General features: G+C 43.4%; 1 protein-coding gene across 4 annotated transcripts in view; it reads right to left on the bottom strand.

Moving 5' to 3' along the window:
• Positions 1-394: 394 nt before the first annotated feature.
• LOC115083698 (oocyte zinc finger protein XlCOF6-like) overlaps positions 395-14,553 on the bottom strand; it is a 35,418-nt gene continuing 21,259 nt past the window's right edge. For all 4 annotated transcript variants that reach the window (XM_029587661.1, XM_029587663.1, XM_029587664.1 and 1 more), the window contains 2 exons: positions 6,001-6,124; positions 395-4,887 (listed from right to left, as the gene is read on the bottom strand). In XM_029587661.1, coding sequence (XP_029443521.1) covers positions 3,002-4,887; positions 6,001-6,124 — 2,010 coding nt within the window. In that variant the 3' untranslated portion in view covers positions 395-3,001. The remainder of the gene's footprint in view (positions 4,888-6,000; positions 6,125-14,553) is intronic.

The raw sequence follows: 14,553 nt of genomic DNA, 5'->3' as shown, positions 1-14,553 counted from the left end.
AAAGAGAAATTACATCTACATTCTGTTCCCAAAGCTCATCAAATCAGAGCAGTGGCGGACTCCTTGGCACACCTTAAAAACGTACAACCCATAGACATTTGTAAGGCAGCTACATGGTCATCACTCCATACCTTCACATCCCACTACTGCCTTGATCAACAAGCAACCATGGATGCGAAGATAGGGCAAGCAATCCTGCACTCTCTATCCTCCTGTCCACGGTGACTACCACACTATTAAAGATCACGTTCAACCATACATATCACAAATAACGTGATCGGGAGCTTGGGACTTCCATGACAGCATGGCTAATTCAGCCCTGCTATCAACAGGAAAAAGCAAGTTTGCTTACTGTAAACGGTGTTTCCGTAGATAGCAGGATGAATTAGCCATGCTTATCCTTCCTCCTCCCTGGCAGTCACCGTCTCTTCGACTCAACTACAGCTTAATCACAGACTGAGGAGAATCTGTTATTTTCCTGCACGCGAACACATGCGCAGCCGCAGAGAGCAAAAATCGAACCTCTGCTTGTTAAAGCTCCGCTTCTCGGACCTGATTGACAGATCCCCATGACAGCATGGTTAATTCATCCTATCTACGGAAACACCGTTTACGGTAAGAAAACTTGCTTTTTCATTCTTAAATAGTAATAGTGGCCTTGCTGACATTTGGTCTGGATCAGGGGGTCCCGACCTTTCAGGGAACACGGACCCCTTTGCAACTTCCAAACCTTTCGCAGACCCCCCCACCCCATCCTTCTCTGTAATTTTTGCCTGCCATAACAGAAATAATGACCTGCATTCAGGAATCACTTAATGCATACAACTTTGATCTAAACTGAATACGTAGGGAGAGCAATTTCCAAAACTATTTACAAATTGCACTCATAAGTGAAGGTTGAAAGCCCTTCTCTCTTCCAATCCAGCTGCAAGGGGCAAAAGGAAGCGAGTTCAAAACAGTTCCAGGCTGGCAAATTGGGACAGCCTGGCAGAAAATCAGCAGCGGTACCCACAGCCCTGCAATGTCATTTTCAGAGGGAAACTGCCCGCGCAGGGAAAGCCAGTACTTTTGTTCCTGAGTACTTCTCACCTGCACTGAAGCAGGTGCAAAGTCCATGTATGAAAGCATGCATGAGGATTTCTAAATTTAATCTCTGCATGTACTTTCCCTCCCCAGCCTGGCCCTGCTCCTTTGTCCCCCCTGCAGGTACAAGCATGCGAGCTGTTCCCAGCACAGATATTTTACACTCACTGGCAGGGAAGAGCAATATTCAAAGGGCCTTTTTATAGGGAGAAACAGGGGTTTACCCACATAAATGGTTTGAAATTTACTCTCCCCTCAGAGCCTGCTGTGTGGGGTGATGTTTTCAGGACTATAATAAACCCTACTATCTCTCTCCTAGCCTGTGGCAGCAGCTCAGCTAATCCGAGGTAGCAGCAGCCCATTCATTTTCTCCCTAGCTAAACCTTCTTGTATCCCTTCTGGAGGACCCACTGGGATGGTCTCGCAGACCCCAGGTTTTGTACCAAGTGGAAGTACTGAGCAAAGATTACAAAAAGAGTCGCTCTGTTCCATTATTTTCTGTCCCTCACATGTGAATGGAGCACTTGGTGCCATTTAAGGTGTGGAGCTGAGTGAAACTCTTGTCATAGAAACATAGAAATGATGGCAGAAGACGACCAACAGGCCCATCCAGTCTGCCCAGCAAGCTCTCACACTTATTTTCCCATACCTTTCTGTTACTCCGACCGCTGAGTTCAGGGCCCTTATTGGTAACATTTTGATTCCAATTTCCTTCCACCCCCTCCATTGATGCAGAGAGCAGTGTTGGAGCTGCATCAAAGTGAAGTATAAGGCTTGTCATATTCAGTACAGACAAATGCTAAATTAGTGTTTGTTTAATAAGATCTCAGTCTCTCAAATTCACTGCTAATGAATGCCCTTTGTAATACTTGCATTATGCCAAAGAGAGCCTCCTTCTGAAGTTCATAAGATATTAGATGCACAAACAAAATCTCCAGCTGTGCTTGAAAATTCTTCTTAATCAGGCCAGTGGCGCCCAATATATCTGGGCCGGTTATGTTTCCTTCCGCCACATTTTCTTGGTCTCCAATTCTAGCTTATGGTACTTAAGGATCTTTGATCTCTCCGTATGATCCACAGAGTATGCACTTGGCTAATGACACCTCTATCAGTAATGCTCTTCTTTTATTTTTTTTCCTTTACTGTGATATCTGCTTTTCTCTCAGGATCCTGATCCTAGTGCTTTCCTGGTACAGCAATGTTATAATGTTTACACAATTTCCAAGGATGAGTCGGGCCACCTTATTATGTCTTTCTGAATCCAAGTCTTCTCACATCAGCACCTGACCTCCAGCAGCAAGCTGTGTAACCATTTCTAGCTCTATGTTACAGAACCTGCATTTGTCTGTTTCACCATTTTCTCTCTCTCCTGACTGTGAACCATCCACTATACTGTACTGCAATTATCAATCTCATTTCTATGTTTAAACTCATCATTCCAGGACCATTTCTGTGTCAGGTTTTGATCACTGTGGGGTTTCTTTGTATTTCCCACTATAGTTGTGCTTTTGGCAATTGATTTTCCACATTTGCAGGTCTGATTCTTTATAAAGATTTTTCTATTGTTTTGCAAATTCCATTACTTCTTTCCCCTTCCACTCTTTCTAATAATTGTCCAAGCTGAAGGATGGAGACCAATTTTGGCCATTCACTTTCATACTTCAGCACTGCTTGAGTTTTTACATCTGTAAGACCCGCACCACCTTCAGCTGTTGGAATGTACAATCTCAGCATACACTGACTCTTATAGGTTACTTGATGGATATAGAGAAGTTTTATTGTTCTTGCATCCAACCCTTTAAGATCTTTATCAGGCCATTCTACAATTCCAAAAAACTATAGGAGAATGTGTGGATTGCATTTGACTCCTGTGTACTTTCGCTGCTGGCTCGCAAGTTCTTCCTTTGTTCTGAAGTTTTTACCACACAAAGTACAAGGGAATTGGTTTCACTCCAGTGTGGTTTCTCTGATGCCATATGAGATATCTCTTCTGACTGAAATGTGTACCACATTCAGTACATTTAAATGGTTTTTCTCCTGTGTGGATTCTCTGGTGGTATTTCAAGTTTCCTTTCCGACTGAAACTTTTACCACAATCACTGCATATAAATGAGATTTCTCTTGTGTGGATTCTCTGGTGATATTTCAAATTTCCTTTCTGACTGAAACTTTTATCACATTCATTACATGTAAATGGCTTCTCTTCTGTGTGGATTCCCTGGTGGCATTTGAAGGTTCCTATCTCACTGAAACTTTTACCACATTCACCACAAATAAATGGCCTCTCTCCTGTATGGATTCTCTGGTGGTATTTCAAGTTTCCTTTCCAACTGAAACTTCTACCACACTCACTACATATAAATGGTTTGACTCCAGTGTGGATTCTGTGGTGGCTTTGAAGATTCCCCTTCCGACTGAAACTTCTACCACACTCATTACATGTAAATGGTTTTTCTCCAGTATGGATTCTCTGGTGGATTATGAGGTCGCTCTTCTGACTGAAAATTTTATCACACTCCGTACATGTAAACTGAAGGTCTTCTTTAGGGATTTTATTCTGTTGTGAATCATCTGCCTTCCTACTGAAGCTCTTTTCAGATTGAATGTAAGACAATGGTCTCTTACCAGTAAGTTTTTTTGTGTCTCCTGAAATGACTTTCCTTTCACATAAGTTTTTATTGCATTCATTACTTGAAATTGCTTTCTCCTCTGGTTGGAATTTTAGTTGTCCTGTGAAATTTTCTCTCTGATTGGAGTTTTTGTCATCAATACATATGAATAATTCTTCTTCTCCCTGTGTTGTTTGGTTTGTTATTAGATCTTGCGTTTGAATGATATTTTCTCCTCTTTCAGAACATGAAAATGTTCTCTCTTCTCTCTCCATTTTATGGTGCTTTAATAAAGAGAACTCAGAGCTGTAAGATTCCCCATCTTGAGGGCAATATGAGGATCTCTTACTTGTGTGTATTCTTTGGTGTATTGCTAAGGATCTCCTGCTAGAAAAGTTTTTCTTACATTCAGGACAAGTGAAAGTGCTCCCTTGCGTGTGGATTCTGTGATGTAATTTCAGGGTTACTTTATGTTTGAAACATTTTCCACATTGAGAGCATGAAAAAGGTTTCTCTCCTGTGTGGGTTTTTTGGTGCAATACAAAATGACATTTCCTATTAAAGATTTCCCCACAGGTGTCACAGTAAAAGGATTTCTTCCCTTCCTCCTCTCTCTGCTGCAGAGCAGAAGTCATTTGATCACCGATATTAATCTGAAAGTGTCTCTCTGCTCTCAGGTATCCCTGGTGTAGGTCAGAAGTCATTTGATCACTGTTATTACTCTGGAAGGCTCTCTCTGCTTTCAGGACTCTTTGGTGGAGATCAGAAGGCATTTGATCACTATTATTACTCGGGAAAGGTCTTTCTGCTCTCAGGTCAGAAATCATCAGATCACTCTTATTACTCTGGAAGGGTCTCTCTGCTCTCAGGTCTCTCTGGGTGAGATCAGAAATCATTTGATCAATGTTATTACTCTGTAAGGCTCTCTCTGCTCTCAGATGTTTCTGGTGCTCAGGAATGTCTGTGAGCTCCCTGTCACTTCTCACACATGTAGTGACTCCATCCAGTGAGTCTCCTGCAGGGTTTCGCTGCTTCTTCTCCATTTCCTGCTGACTTTGGCTCGTGTCTCCCCCCTCAGTCCTCTGGGAAAGATTCTCATGGACACTGCCTGATGGTCTTAGTGTAAGCGTCAGTACTGTAGGGTGGTGTTCTCGATTCTCCTCCCTCTTCTCTTTCTGTATCAGCTCATTGATTGCTGGATAAAAAAAGAAGGAATTAATCATGTGTCAGTGACAATGGAATGGAAAGCTACCAATGACCTGGTATCAGACATTTTGAAGAATCACACAATGACTGCATAAGATCTCTGATATTCGAGAATTCTGTGATGAGCAGAAGCTTCAGGAGACGCCTGAGAAAACTCCTGTGTGATGTCTTTACAGAGCTCCTGTGGTTTATTTTATTTATATATTCATAAAATGTATACCCTGCCTCCTCCAATGCGCAGGGAGGATTACAAAGATACCTGCACATTCAGTTACAAATAAAACAGATAAAACAACATAACACGAAAAGGATAAATTAAAAACATCTTTACACAACAAAGTTTTCAAACCCTCTCTGAATTTTTTTTAAATCACACTGGAGAAGCTTTCCACATAAAAGATGCTGAGGAAGGAAAGGCTCCTTACGTGTTAGTGGCAATCAATACTCACGAGCAGAGGGAACAGCAGCATCCCTGTCCCTTCAGCCCTCAATGATATCGGTGGCTCATATCCTCCTAACTTAGAAGACATCAAACACTTTATTTCTGAATATCATCATCAGTTTCACCTAAGAGCGACTCTGCACAGGGAGCCAGTGAAGATCCTTTAACACAGGAGTTGGGATTATACCTACCCTGCCACTAATGATGTGACATTTTTATCCGAGCAGCAATAAAGCTGATGCAATACAGGAACGCTGGAGATCACACAGGTCCCTCCTTTAGGATTCCTGTGGGTCTGGTTCCTCTGAGATTATCTATTTATTTATTTTAAAACATTTTTTGTCATACTAAGCATTCCTAACATTTCCATCTTTTCTATTACATTATTTAAAGTCGTTTCCAACCTTGCTTGTGTCTGCATAATTTACTTTCATTTTATTGAGAAAAAGCGATCTCAAGTATCAGCAGAGAGAGGAGATCTCAGGGATGAGAGAAAAAGAAGATGAAAGGATCAGGTATGGGGAGAGAAGACAGGTCTAGTGCACATATTATTAAATAAACGCATGTGTGCACATTTCTGGCTTAAAGTTGACAAGAGGTAAAATGACTTCGTAAAACATCCCCTGTATTTACTAAAAATAGAGATAATGCAATTCTTACCTAGAGAGCTCAGGGTCTCATAATTCTCCTTCACATCCCTGTAAATCTCCTTCTGTCCTTCATCTAAACAACCTCCTTCCTCCTGGGAGAAAGAGACAGCGATGTCCTCAAACGTCACCGGTACCTGAAACACAAACCAGAAACACTCAGGGACACGAGGAGGGGCTCAGCTGGCTTTAATCTCATAACATTTTATCATGGAAGAGGGGACACCAGGACCCCTCATCCCCAGGAACTGCCAGACTTGTTCCCCTGGACTCAGTTTCCTTTCTGGACCTCGGGGTTTGCAAGTCAAATCCCAGAGACCCAGAATATCAAACGTCTCTGCCTGGATAAATCAGTGAATAATAAAACCCCAGATCTAACAGAGCATTATCCAGAACATCAGGAACATCTGATTCTGTCACATCAGGAGGGCTCACTGTGCTCTCATCCTCCTGGTTTGCTCAGTCCCTAACCTTGGGTCATCTTTGATGCCTCTCCCTCCTTCTACCCATCCAAAACACTGCTAAAGTGAGTCACTTCCTCCTCTATAACACTGCTAAAATCTATCCCTTCCTCTCTGAGCCAAAACCCTCCTCCCCTCTCTTATCTCCTCCTGCTTAGACTTCTGTAACTTGCTCTTTGCTGACCTGAATCGTTTTTCTCCCCTGCAATCTCTTCAACATTCAGCTGCATGACTTCTCTGTCTTTAACCTCGCTATGATCATGTAACCCCTCTTCTCAGGTCGCTACATTGGCTCTCTGTCCACTTCCACCTACAGTTCAAGCTTCTCTCCCTCCCCTACAAATGCACTCACTCTGCAGTCCTCACTGCCTTTCTTCTCTTCTCTCTCCCTTCCTCGTGAACTCTGTTCCTCTAATCTGTGCCTTTCTCCTCCTCCACCACCCCCTTCCGATTCCCTGCTTTCTGCCTCGCTCTGCCGAGTGCCTGGAAGAGACTTCCTGAGTCCTTGCGTCTTGCTCCCTCTCTGGCCATAAGTGAATCCAGTTTAAAACTTTGCCTTATTGATGCTGCTTTTAAATCCCAAGTACTTCTCTATATAAGACACTTCTTCCAGATTCTTGTTTGTTGTGCATATTTGCCTTGACTAGACTGTAAGCTCCCTGGAGCAGGGACCGTCTCCTATGTGTGCAGCACTGGGTATGACTGGTAGTGCTTTAAACATGATCAATAGTAGCAGTAGTGCTAATCCTGTCATACGATTAGATATTTCAATCTCTGTGTGCATCGCATCGAGATGATTTTTCAAATTAGGAGACTAACAAAATACAATCAATCAAATAAATAGCAGGGCAGGAAGAGTTTGGGGTCCTGGACAGTAACTTGGCTCCCATTTCCAGTTATTTCTATGGTTCACATGCCATGAAATTAGATGATGCTTTTTTTTCTTCTTTTAAATGTAAAGTTCTGATTTTCTATAGTTTCCACCAGTCTAACTACCTGTGTAAGTTCATAACCTGCACAAATTTGGTGACATAAAGAGAGGCACTCTAGGGGTGGGTGGGACATTTTGGGGGCCTGCTTTAAATCTTTTTTTTTTTTTTTTTTTTTAATTCTTTATCATTTTTTCAAATTTACAAAAATTTAATTTTGCAAAAAAAGAAACAGGGAAAATTTTAAAATTCATATTTTCTTATATAAAGGTTTCCAAAGTCAAAAGAATAATAATCTCCATCTTTTTCAAACCAAAAAGTCAATATATAGTATGCAGGATTGGTCCAGCAAATTACTGAGAGATATAACTAACCATATACTATTTTAAAACAAAGAAATTAGCATTGACACATCTACGACTTACAATATTTCATTTATATATCTATGGGAGAAGAAGTGGTAGGGTTTTTTAGATTGAAAAGTTTTCACTTGTTCCACAGAGAAAGATATATAAACTTCAGCACCCCTCTTCAATACACATTTACAAGGACATTTTAACTTAAAGGAAAAACCCAAGGAAATTTTTTCTTGGCATACGTCGAACTTGTGTTGTTGAGGAGAGGCCTGGAAATATTTTTACATTTTCATTCATGAAGGAGGTTGGGAATTTCCTGAAGTAATTTTGCATAATACTCTGAATATCCATCAATGATATTAATGAGACCCATGGTGTGGAGCTCTGTCCAATACTTCTCTTAAAGAACTTTCCAACATTTCTGTCAAGTTTTATCTTAAAGAACCTACATTGGCTGCCAATAAACTATCGAATCTTACACAAATCCCTTACCATAATCCACAAAACGATCCACAAACAACACCCGTTGGACCTCCAATTCCCCCTCAAACTTCATTCCTCATCCAGACCCATCAGAGAATCATACAAAGGATCTCTCCATGTGCCTCCTAACAAAACTTCACGCCACACCGCAACCAAAGAAAGAGCATTCTCGATAGCAGGACCCACTATTTGGAACAATTTACCTCCGGACCTCAGACAGGAACCCTGCCTACAAACATTTCGAAAAAAACTTAAAACCTGGCTATTTAGCCAAGCTTTCCCTTAATCTATTCACTTTTGGAACTCCACATCTCAAGCCTACCGGTCAACTTACATAGCGATACCCTTTTATCACAATGGTTATCCCTCTGTCCTTCTCTTTCTTCTATTCCCAAGTTTGATCTCCTTGTTATATGTAACTTTTTTACCTCCTCTGATTATTTTACTGTTAAATGGTTGATAAGAATGTTTTACCCCCTTGTTCCATGTAAACCGATTTGATATGACACCTGTCATGAAGGTCGGTATATAAAAGAATTAAATAAATAAATAAAGTTTTCTTGCAGGTTTCATCTACCTGAGGGCAATAGTCCTTTTGGGCAGAAAATGGCACTTATTTATTGCAGGGAAATTCCCATCTTCAAAGCCCCAAAACCTCTCAAAGATACCTTTTCAAAGTCACATGTGGAATCGCTCCAAGAATTCTAGGAAAGTTAAGAATTCTAATATTCAAACGCCTTGAAGCATTTTCCAAAAAGATTCCACTCTTCTGGAGAGAGCCTCCCTAGCTTTCACCACTGCCACTCTGAAGTTCAAATTTTTCCTTCTCCTTCCCCTCCAAGGTTGAAAACTTTAGAGGAAATTGTAGCAATTTTCCCGTTTAATTCGCTCGAAGTTTCAGGGTTCTGCTGTATTAAACACTCAGATTTCTTATTGAAATTGCTCATTGTACTTGCTATTCCTGCCACTAAATCCCATAAGGCAGCCATAGTGACGATCTCAGGACGTTATGGAATCACTAGGGGTATAAACTCTGGGGGGGGGCCTCCTGGATTAATTGCAGGACATTTCCAGGGGAACTTAAACCCCCCCCCAAGCCCCCTTCTTCTAGTCCGGCTCCTGCTGCCTCCACGCCTCCCGTGTCTGCCGGGACGACCGCCAAAGATGGGAGTGCTCGTACAGCTGCGGTCAGGCGATGGTTTCTCTGCTAGCAACCCGGAAACGGTTCCCTCGTTTGGGCGCTCCAGGTTGAAACTGCAGTCCTGCTCTCTGCGTCGGGGCTAGTTCTGAGGTCGGGACTCGACGAAGTCTCCTCCGGTGCCGACGCAGCTCGCTCTGCGTCTGGCCCAATGGGCTCCTCGACTCGCAGGGTTGTATCTGGTGCGCTTAGGAAGCGGATTCTCTCTTGCTGCATATTTGGAGAAGGTGGAGGGGTTAGAGGGGAATACCCTTATCTTCCCGTTCCTCTTCGCAGGCATTGAAGTTGAGAAAAACAGGTAAAATCCGAAATTTCAGCAGAGCAACAACTCGCTCCTACTCACAGCATGTTGCTATCTTGGCAGCCTGCTCTAAATCTGTATTTAAATCTCAAACAGGCCGATACAGTAAAGTGCGCTCCGATGGAGCACACTGTTAGCCCGCGTTAGGAACTTGCTTTTGACAACAGAGAAGGTGAATCAGAGAGATACTCCACATCTACATCTGAAAGGGTTGCTCGGGAATGAGAAGAGTGACCCGAGTGTACTGATGATGATGATGGCTTGTGCTTATGCTCACGGTGACTGTGTGAACTGCGTGGTTTCTGCAGATGTTTGTGATGATGCGTCTTTTCCTTGTGTTTTAATGAAGGTGGTGGCGCTAAAGGCCTCATAGGATCCTCCTGCGATGGCGTCATATGCGATTTTTTTAGACAGCGGATGGCGTCGCAGGCGACGCGTGGTGCGTCAATGGCATCGTAGACAGCGCAACCTGCGCCAATGGCGTCGTGGACGGTGCATGTGTCGAGTGCTTCGCATGTCGAATATGCGCTTTTTCCTCCAATGGTGACGGCGCTGCACAGTGCGAAGAGCCGGAGACAGATCCCTGTGATCCGGACAATGCAGCCGGTCTTTGTTTTTCAATAGGGGGAGCTATGGTAGACCCCTTTTTTGCCTGTTTAGGCACTGTAAATTCACAATACCTGGGCCCCGACTGTGCAAGGCCTTGAGGCTTCTCCCGTGGTCCCAGGGAGGAGGCCCGTTTGTGGTGCGCTGACGGTATCTTCACCCAGCCGGGTGAAGACTATGTCGACGGAGATGGGGCATACTAGCCCGATGCCTTGAGCCAGTCCATACGTTCCGCTCATAGTCGGCATCCTCGGGGGACATCCATCTGCAATCACGACAAGATCCCTGGTCGTGATCGGGCCCAAGGCAAATATAACAGTAATTATGTCCATCCATGATGGACATAATTTTCCCGCATTGGCAGTATTTGAAACCAGAAGGTTTCAGTGCCGTTTTGGTGAGAAAAAACGCTGAAAAAAATCTGCGAAATAATTTTTTACTGAAAGAAAAAGCCCGCGTGCATTTGGCCCGCGGGAAAAAAAAAAATGAGGGAGAGAAGGCTGATTCGCGCAGGAACACACCACGCAGATGCACAGAGTTCAAGCTCTGTGACTCGCTGAGGGAAGCTCCACCTATGAAGGTCGCAAAGCGCTCTCATACAGTATGGCTAAATCAGCCTGCTATCGATGGGAAATCCCCATTATAGAAGATGGAGTCAAGCTGGAAACTGCAAGGAGAAGCGCGCTCCTTTGTGAAACAGCTGGGTGAAGTACGGAGTGAATTCTTTGCGAGCAGCCAAGATCCTAGCAGAGAAGTCTGGGAACAGAAGCAACTTGCCATTCTCATAAGAAAGATCCTTTGTTATGTGGTATGCCAGCTGTATTTTCTCTCTGTCCGTGAAATTCAAATACTTGACAATCACCTGCCTTGGCCGTGCCTGATCTGGACCACAGCCTCCAACCTATGGGTTTCCTCCATCAGGAGCAGCTGGGCCTCCACGCTGATTTGAAGCGCCTCAGGGAACCATTTCTCACAAAACTCAAGCAAAGCTTCCCGTTGGATTGACTCCAGGACTCCAAGGATCCTTAGATTGTTTCACCTACTTCTATTCTCAAGCTCATCTAACATAAGCTCCAGTGCTTTGTTCCAGTCCTCGAGAAATTTCTGGATTCCTGTTGGGAACACCTGCAAGGAGCTGAGGCAACTTTGAGGCTTAAGCATATGACTGGAAGAGGGAGGAGCCACCGGCTGAGGATCCGACCAGACAGAAATGGGGGAAGTGGAAGACTCCACCGGAAGAAAGGCTTGTAAGCCCTTAAAAAAATTCACCCAAGAAAAAGCAGCTGAGTCCAGACCAAGCCCAGAAGGAATGGGAGCTGGTCCCATAGGGCTGCCTTTGCCAGTGGAGGAGCCAGTCAAGGGAGAACCAATGTCTGGCATCCCCCCAGTCAAGGCCGTGACCAACCCATCAGAATGGGAAGAGCCAGGCTTTGCAAAATCCGAGGAAGACAACTCTGAGCATCTGAGAAGCACTGACAGGTTAGAAGCCAGATCAGGCTGAGAAGCCCTAATATGACAGGCAACACAAATAGGAAGACGCTTAGGCTTCTTGCTTACCGGCATCATCACTGCAGTAAACGTGAAATGCACCCAAAAAATAAGCACCTAGAAGAAAGCACAAGGCGCACGCACAACCTGTGCACCAAGTTAAGCACATGAAAAAGTTTGTGCATGTAATAAGCGCTCTCAAAAACTGAGCGCACAATGTGTGTGCAGAGCCGACACAATGCGCACACCGACAGCCTATAGAGGGCAGCAGAACATGCACAAGAGTGCGCAAAAATGGCTACCACAGCCTACCACATAGTGTGCAAGAAAAAAGCCTAAGTGCGGGCCTAGCCCACTGGGGGCCACTCAACCCACCAGGCTGCCCAGTTCCCTAACCCCAACGGGACCTGGAACAAACATCGGCACGGCACACCGAGAACAGAGGACGTCCTGAAACCCCTCTGTCTGTCTCTGATTCAGGTAAAACTTTCTCCTTTTTTTTTTTTTTTTTTAAACCTTACCTGAGCTCAGCACTTACCGGCTGAGTACAGAGACTGTCTCTGGCTGCAAGGGGAGAGGGTATCCGCCATCACCGCCGTGCTCGGCCTCCTGCACCCGCCGCCTTACAGCTGAACTAACAGTTAAGTCCACACCGGGAAACCCAGCTACCAGACCAAGGCACACCTCTGAGGGACCAGGGAAATCACCTCAGGAATTCTCAACTGGGGGAGGAGCCTTTAGATATCACCGCAGGAGAGCGGGGCTTTCTTTTCCTCAATTTAGAATTTCAAATTTCTTTTTTCAAAAAGCTCAAAGCAATCCCCATAGGAAGATGCACATCCACCATCTGCTGGAGACGGAGAATACTGGCAGGCTGGGGTCCCTGCAGGGTTATGGATACTGTGATGTCAGCTTGCTCTGTCTCCATCTGCTGGCAGGGGAGCATAAACCCACTGGTGCTGAGTCTGTCTATCTACACATTAGGAAACGTGCGTTTTCCAGAGCGGGCCCAACGCTTTGGAATTCTCTACCAGAGATGTTATGTATGATACCAGAAAGAATGAGATTTAAATGTGAGTTGAAAACACAACTATTCAAAAATGCACAATAACTAAAGTTAAAAACTACAACAAGAACAAAAGATAATAAATTAAAGAATGAGTAATAAATTAATGAAAGAATGTAAGTATCTTAAGACAAAGTACTATCACATGAAAACTGTTAAACTATAACTCCTATACTACTAGCCTGATGCCATAAACTTTTAGTTAATATGAATTAGAACATCTCAGTGTTGATTTATAGTATGAATGTTACTATTGTAAACCATTGTGATCTTTATTTGGAACGACGGTACATAAAATGTCTAAATAAATAAATGAATACCTGGTTATCAGACAAATTTTGTAAAATCTGAGCTTTTTCTTATTGGTGGCAGAACATTTTACCTCACAGCAATTTTGTTTCGCTCCCAAGGGTTTCACTTATTTGGAGATTAGGGTTACCAACACTTTCAAGGATCTATTTAAGTTGAATTATGTTCCATTATTGACAAATCTTAAGAAAGACTTAAAGGACTGGGTGGACCTGCATATATCATGCTCGGGGTGGATAAATTTGATCAAGATGTGCAATTTATCTAAATTGCTATATTTATTTCAGCATCTCCCTTGTTTGGTTTCCCATTCCACTTTTGGGTCTCTTAATGGGCAACTGGGCAGTTGCATTTGGCACAACAAAGTGGCAGGTATTAAGATGGCAATGCTATGCAGGTCCAAGTGAGAGGGGGGAATGGGCTTACCGGATCTCCAGTGCTATTATTGGGCTGCCCGTCTGGTCTGCCTTCAAGAATGGTTTAATTCGGAGGTGGCAAGTAGTTGCTATCAGTTGGAGAGCGCAGACTGACGGAATAGTCCTGAGCTGCTTCTGACGTAGCCTACTTTGTCAAATGTCGCTTGGAGGATTACTAGAAGGAATCCCATTATAGCCCATATGGTATCTATTTGGAGGAGGGGATGTAAATTTCGAGGACTTCCTTGGCTGGATTGCTCACCAGTTATGCCCGTAGTCAAGAATCCATACATCCCATATTGCACCTTTTTCCCGGCAATGACCAATTGGCATAGTTGTGGGTTGTATTTCGTGTGGCAGATGTGGAAGGGGAATAATTTGCAGACTTTCAGTGATTTGGTTGATAAGTACCGAATCATCAAGAATATTCAACATCTCTATTTACAGATGAAGGACTCTTTGGAGAGGTTGAAGGGTAGAGGGTGGATGCCCCAACTACCAAGGTCTTTGGAAATGTGTTTGACCAGTCCCTCTATAGAGTAGAAGTTTATTTCTCAAATTCACAATTGTATCACTGAAATGGATGTCATCCCAGAATGAGTTACTTCATTAATACAAAAGTGGAATAATGACCTGCACCTTACTTTAGATGATACAGACTGGGATGAGATTTCACGTGAAGCTCATTCTATATCTATATGCGCTAAAATAATTGTTTTAATGATTAAATTCTTACATCGTATGTACAGATATCCCATCTGTTTTACTGCCTTCTCGTGGCCACTTGTAGCCTCATTTTGGGAAGATATTGAGCAGGAAATGCGGCCGATTGGCCTAATTCCTTCTCTATTACACAATGACTAGAGCTTTTGCGTTATTGGAAGACACTACGGAGCTATCTCAAGCTTCAGAGAAAGCGTTGATAAATCATGTGGCCAGACTTACAATAGCAT

The sequence above is a fragment of the Rhinatrema bivittatum genome, chromosome 2 (assembly GCF_901001135.1).
Source record: "Rhinatrema bivittatum chromosome 2, aRhiBiv1.1, whole genome shotgun sequence".
NCBI classification, from domain to species: domain Eukaryota; kingdom Metazoa; phylum Chordata; class Amphibia; order Gymnophiona; family Rhinatrematidae; genus Rhinatrema; species Rhinatrema bivittatum.
Note: the sequence above shows the minus strand (reverse complement) of the source record. Positions and strands in the feature narration are given on the sequence as shown.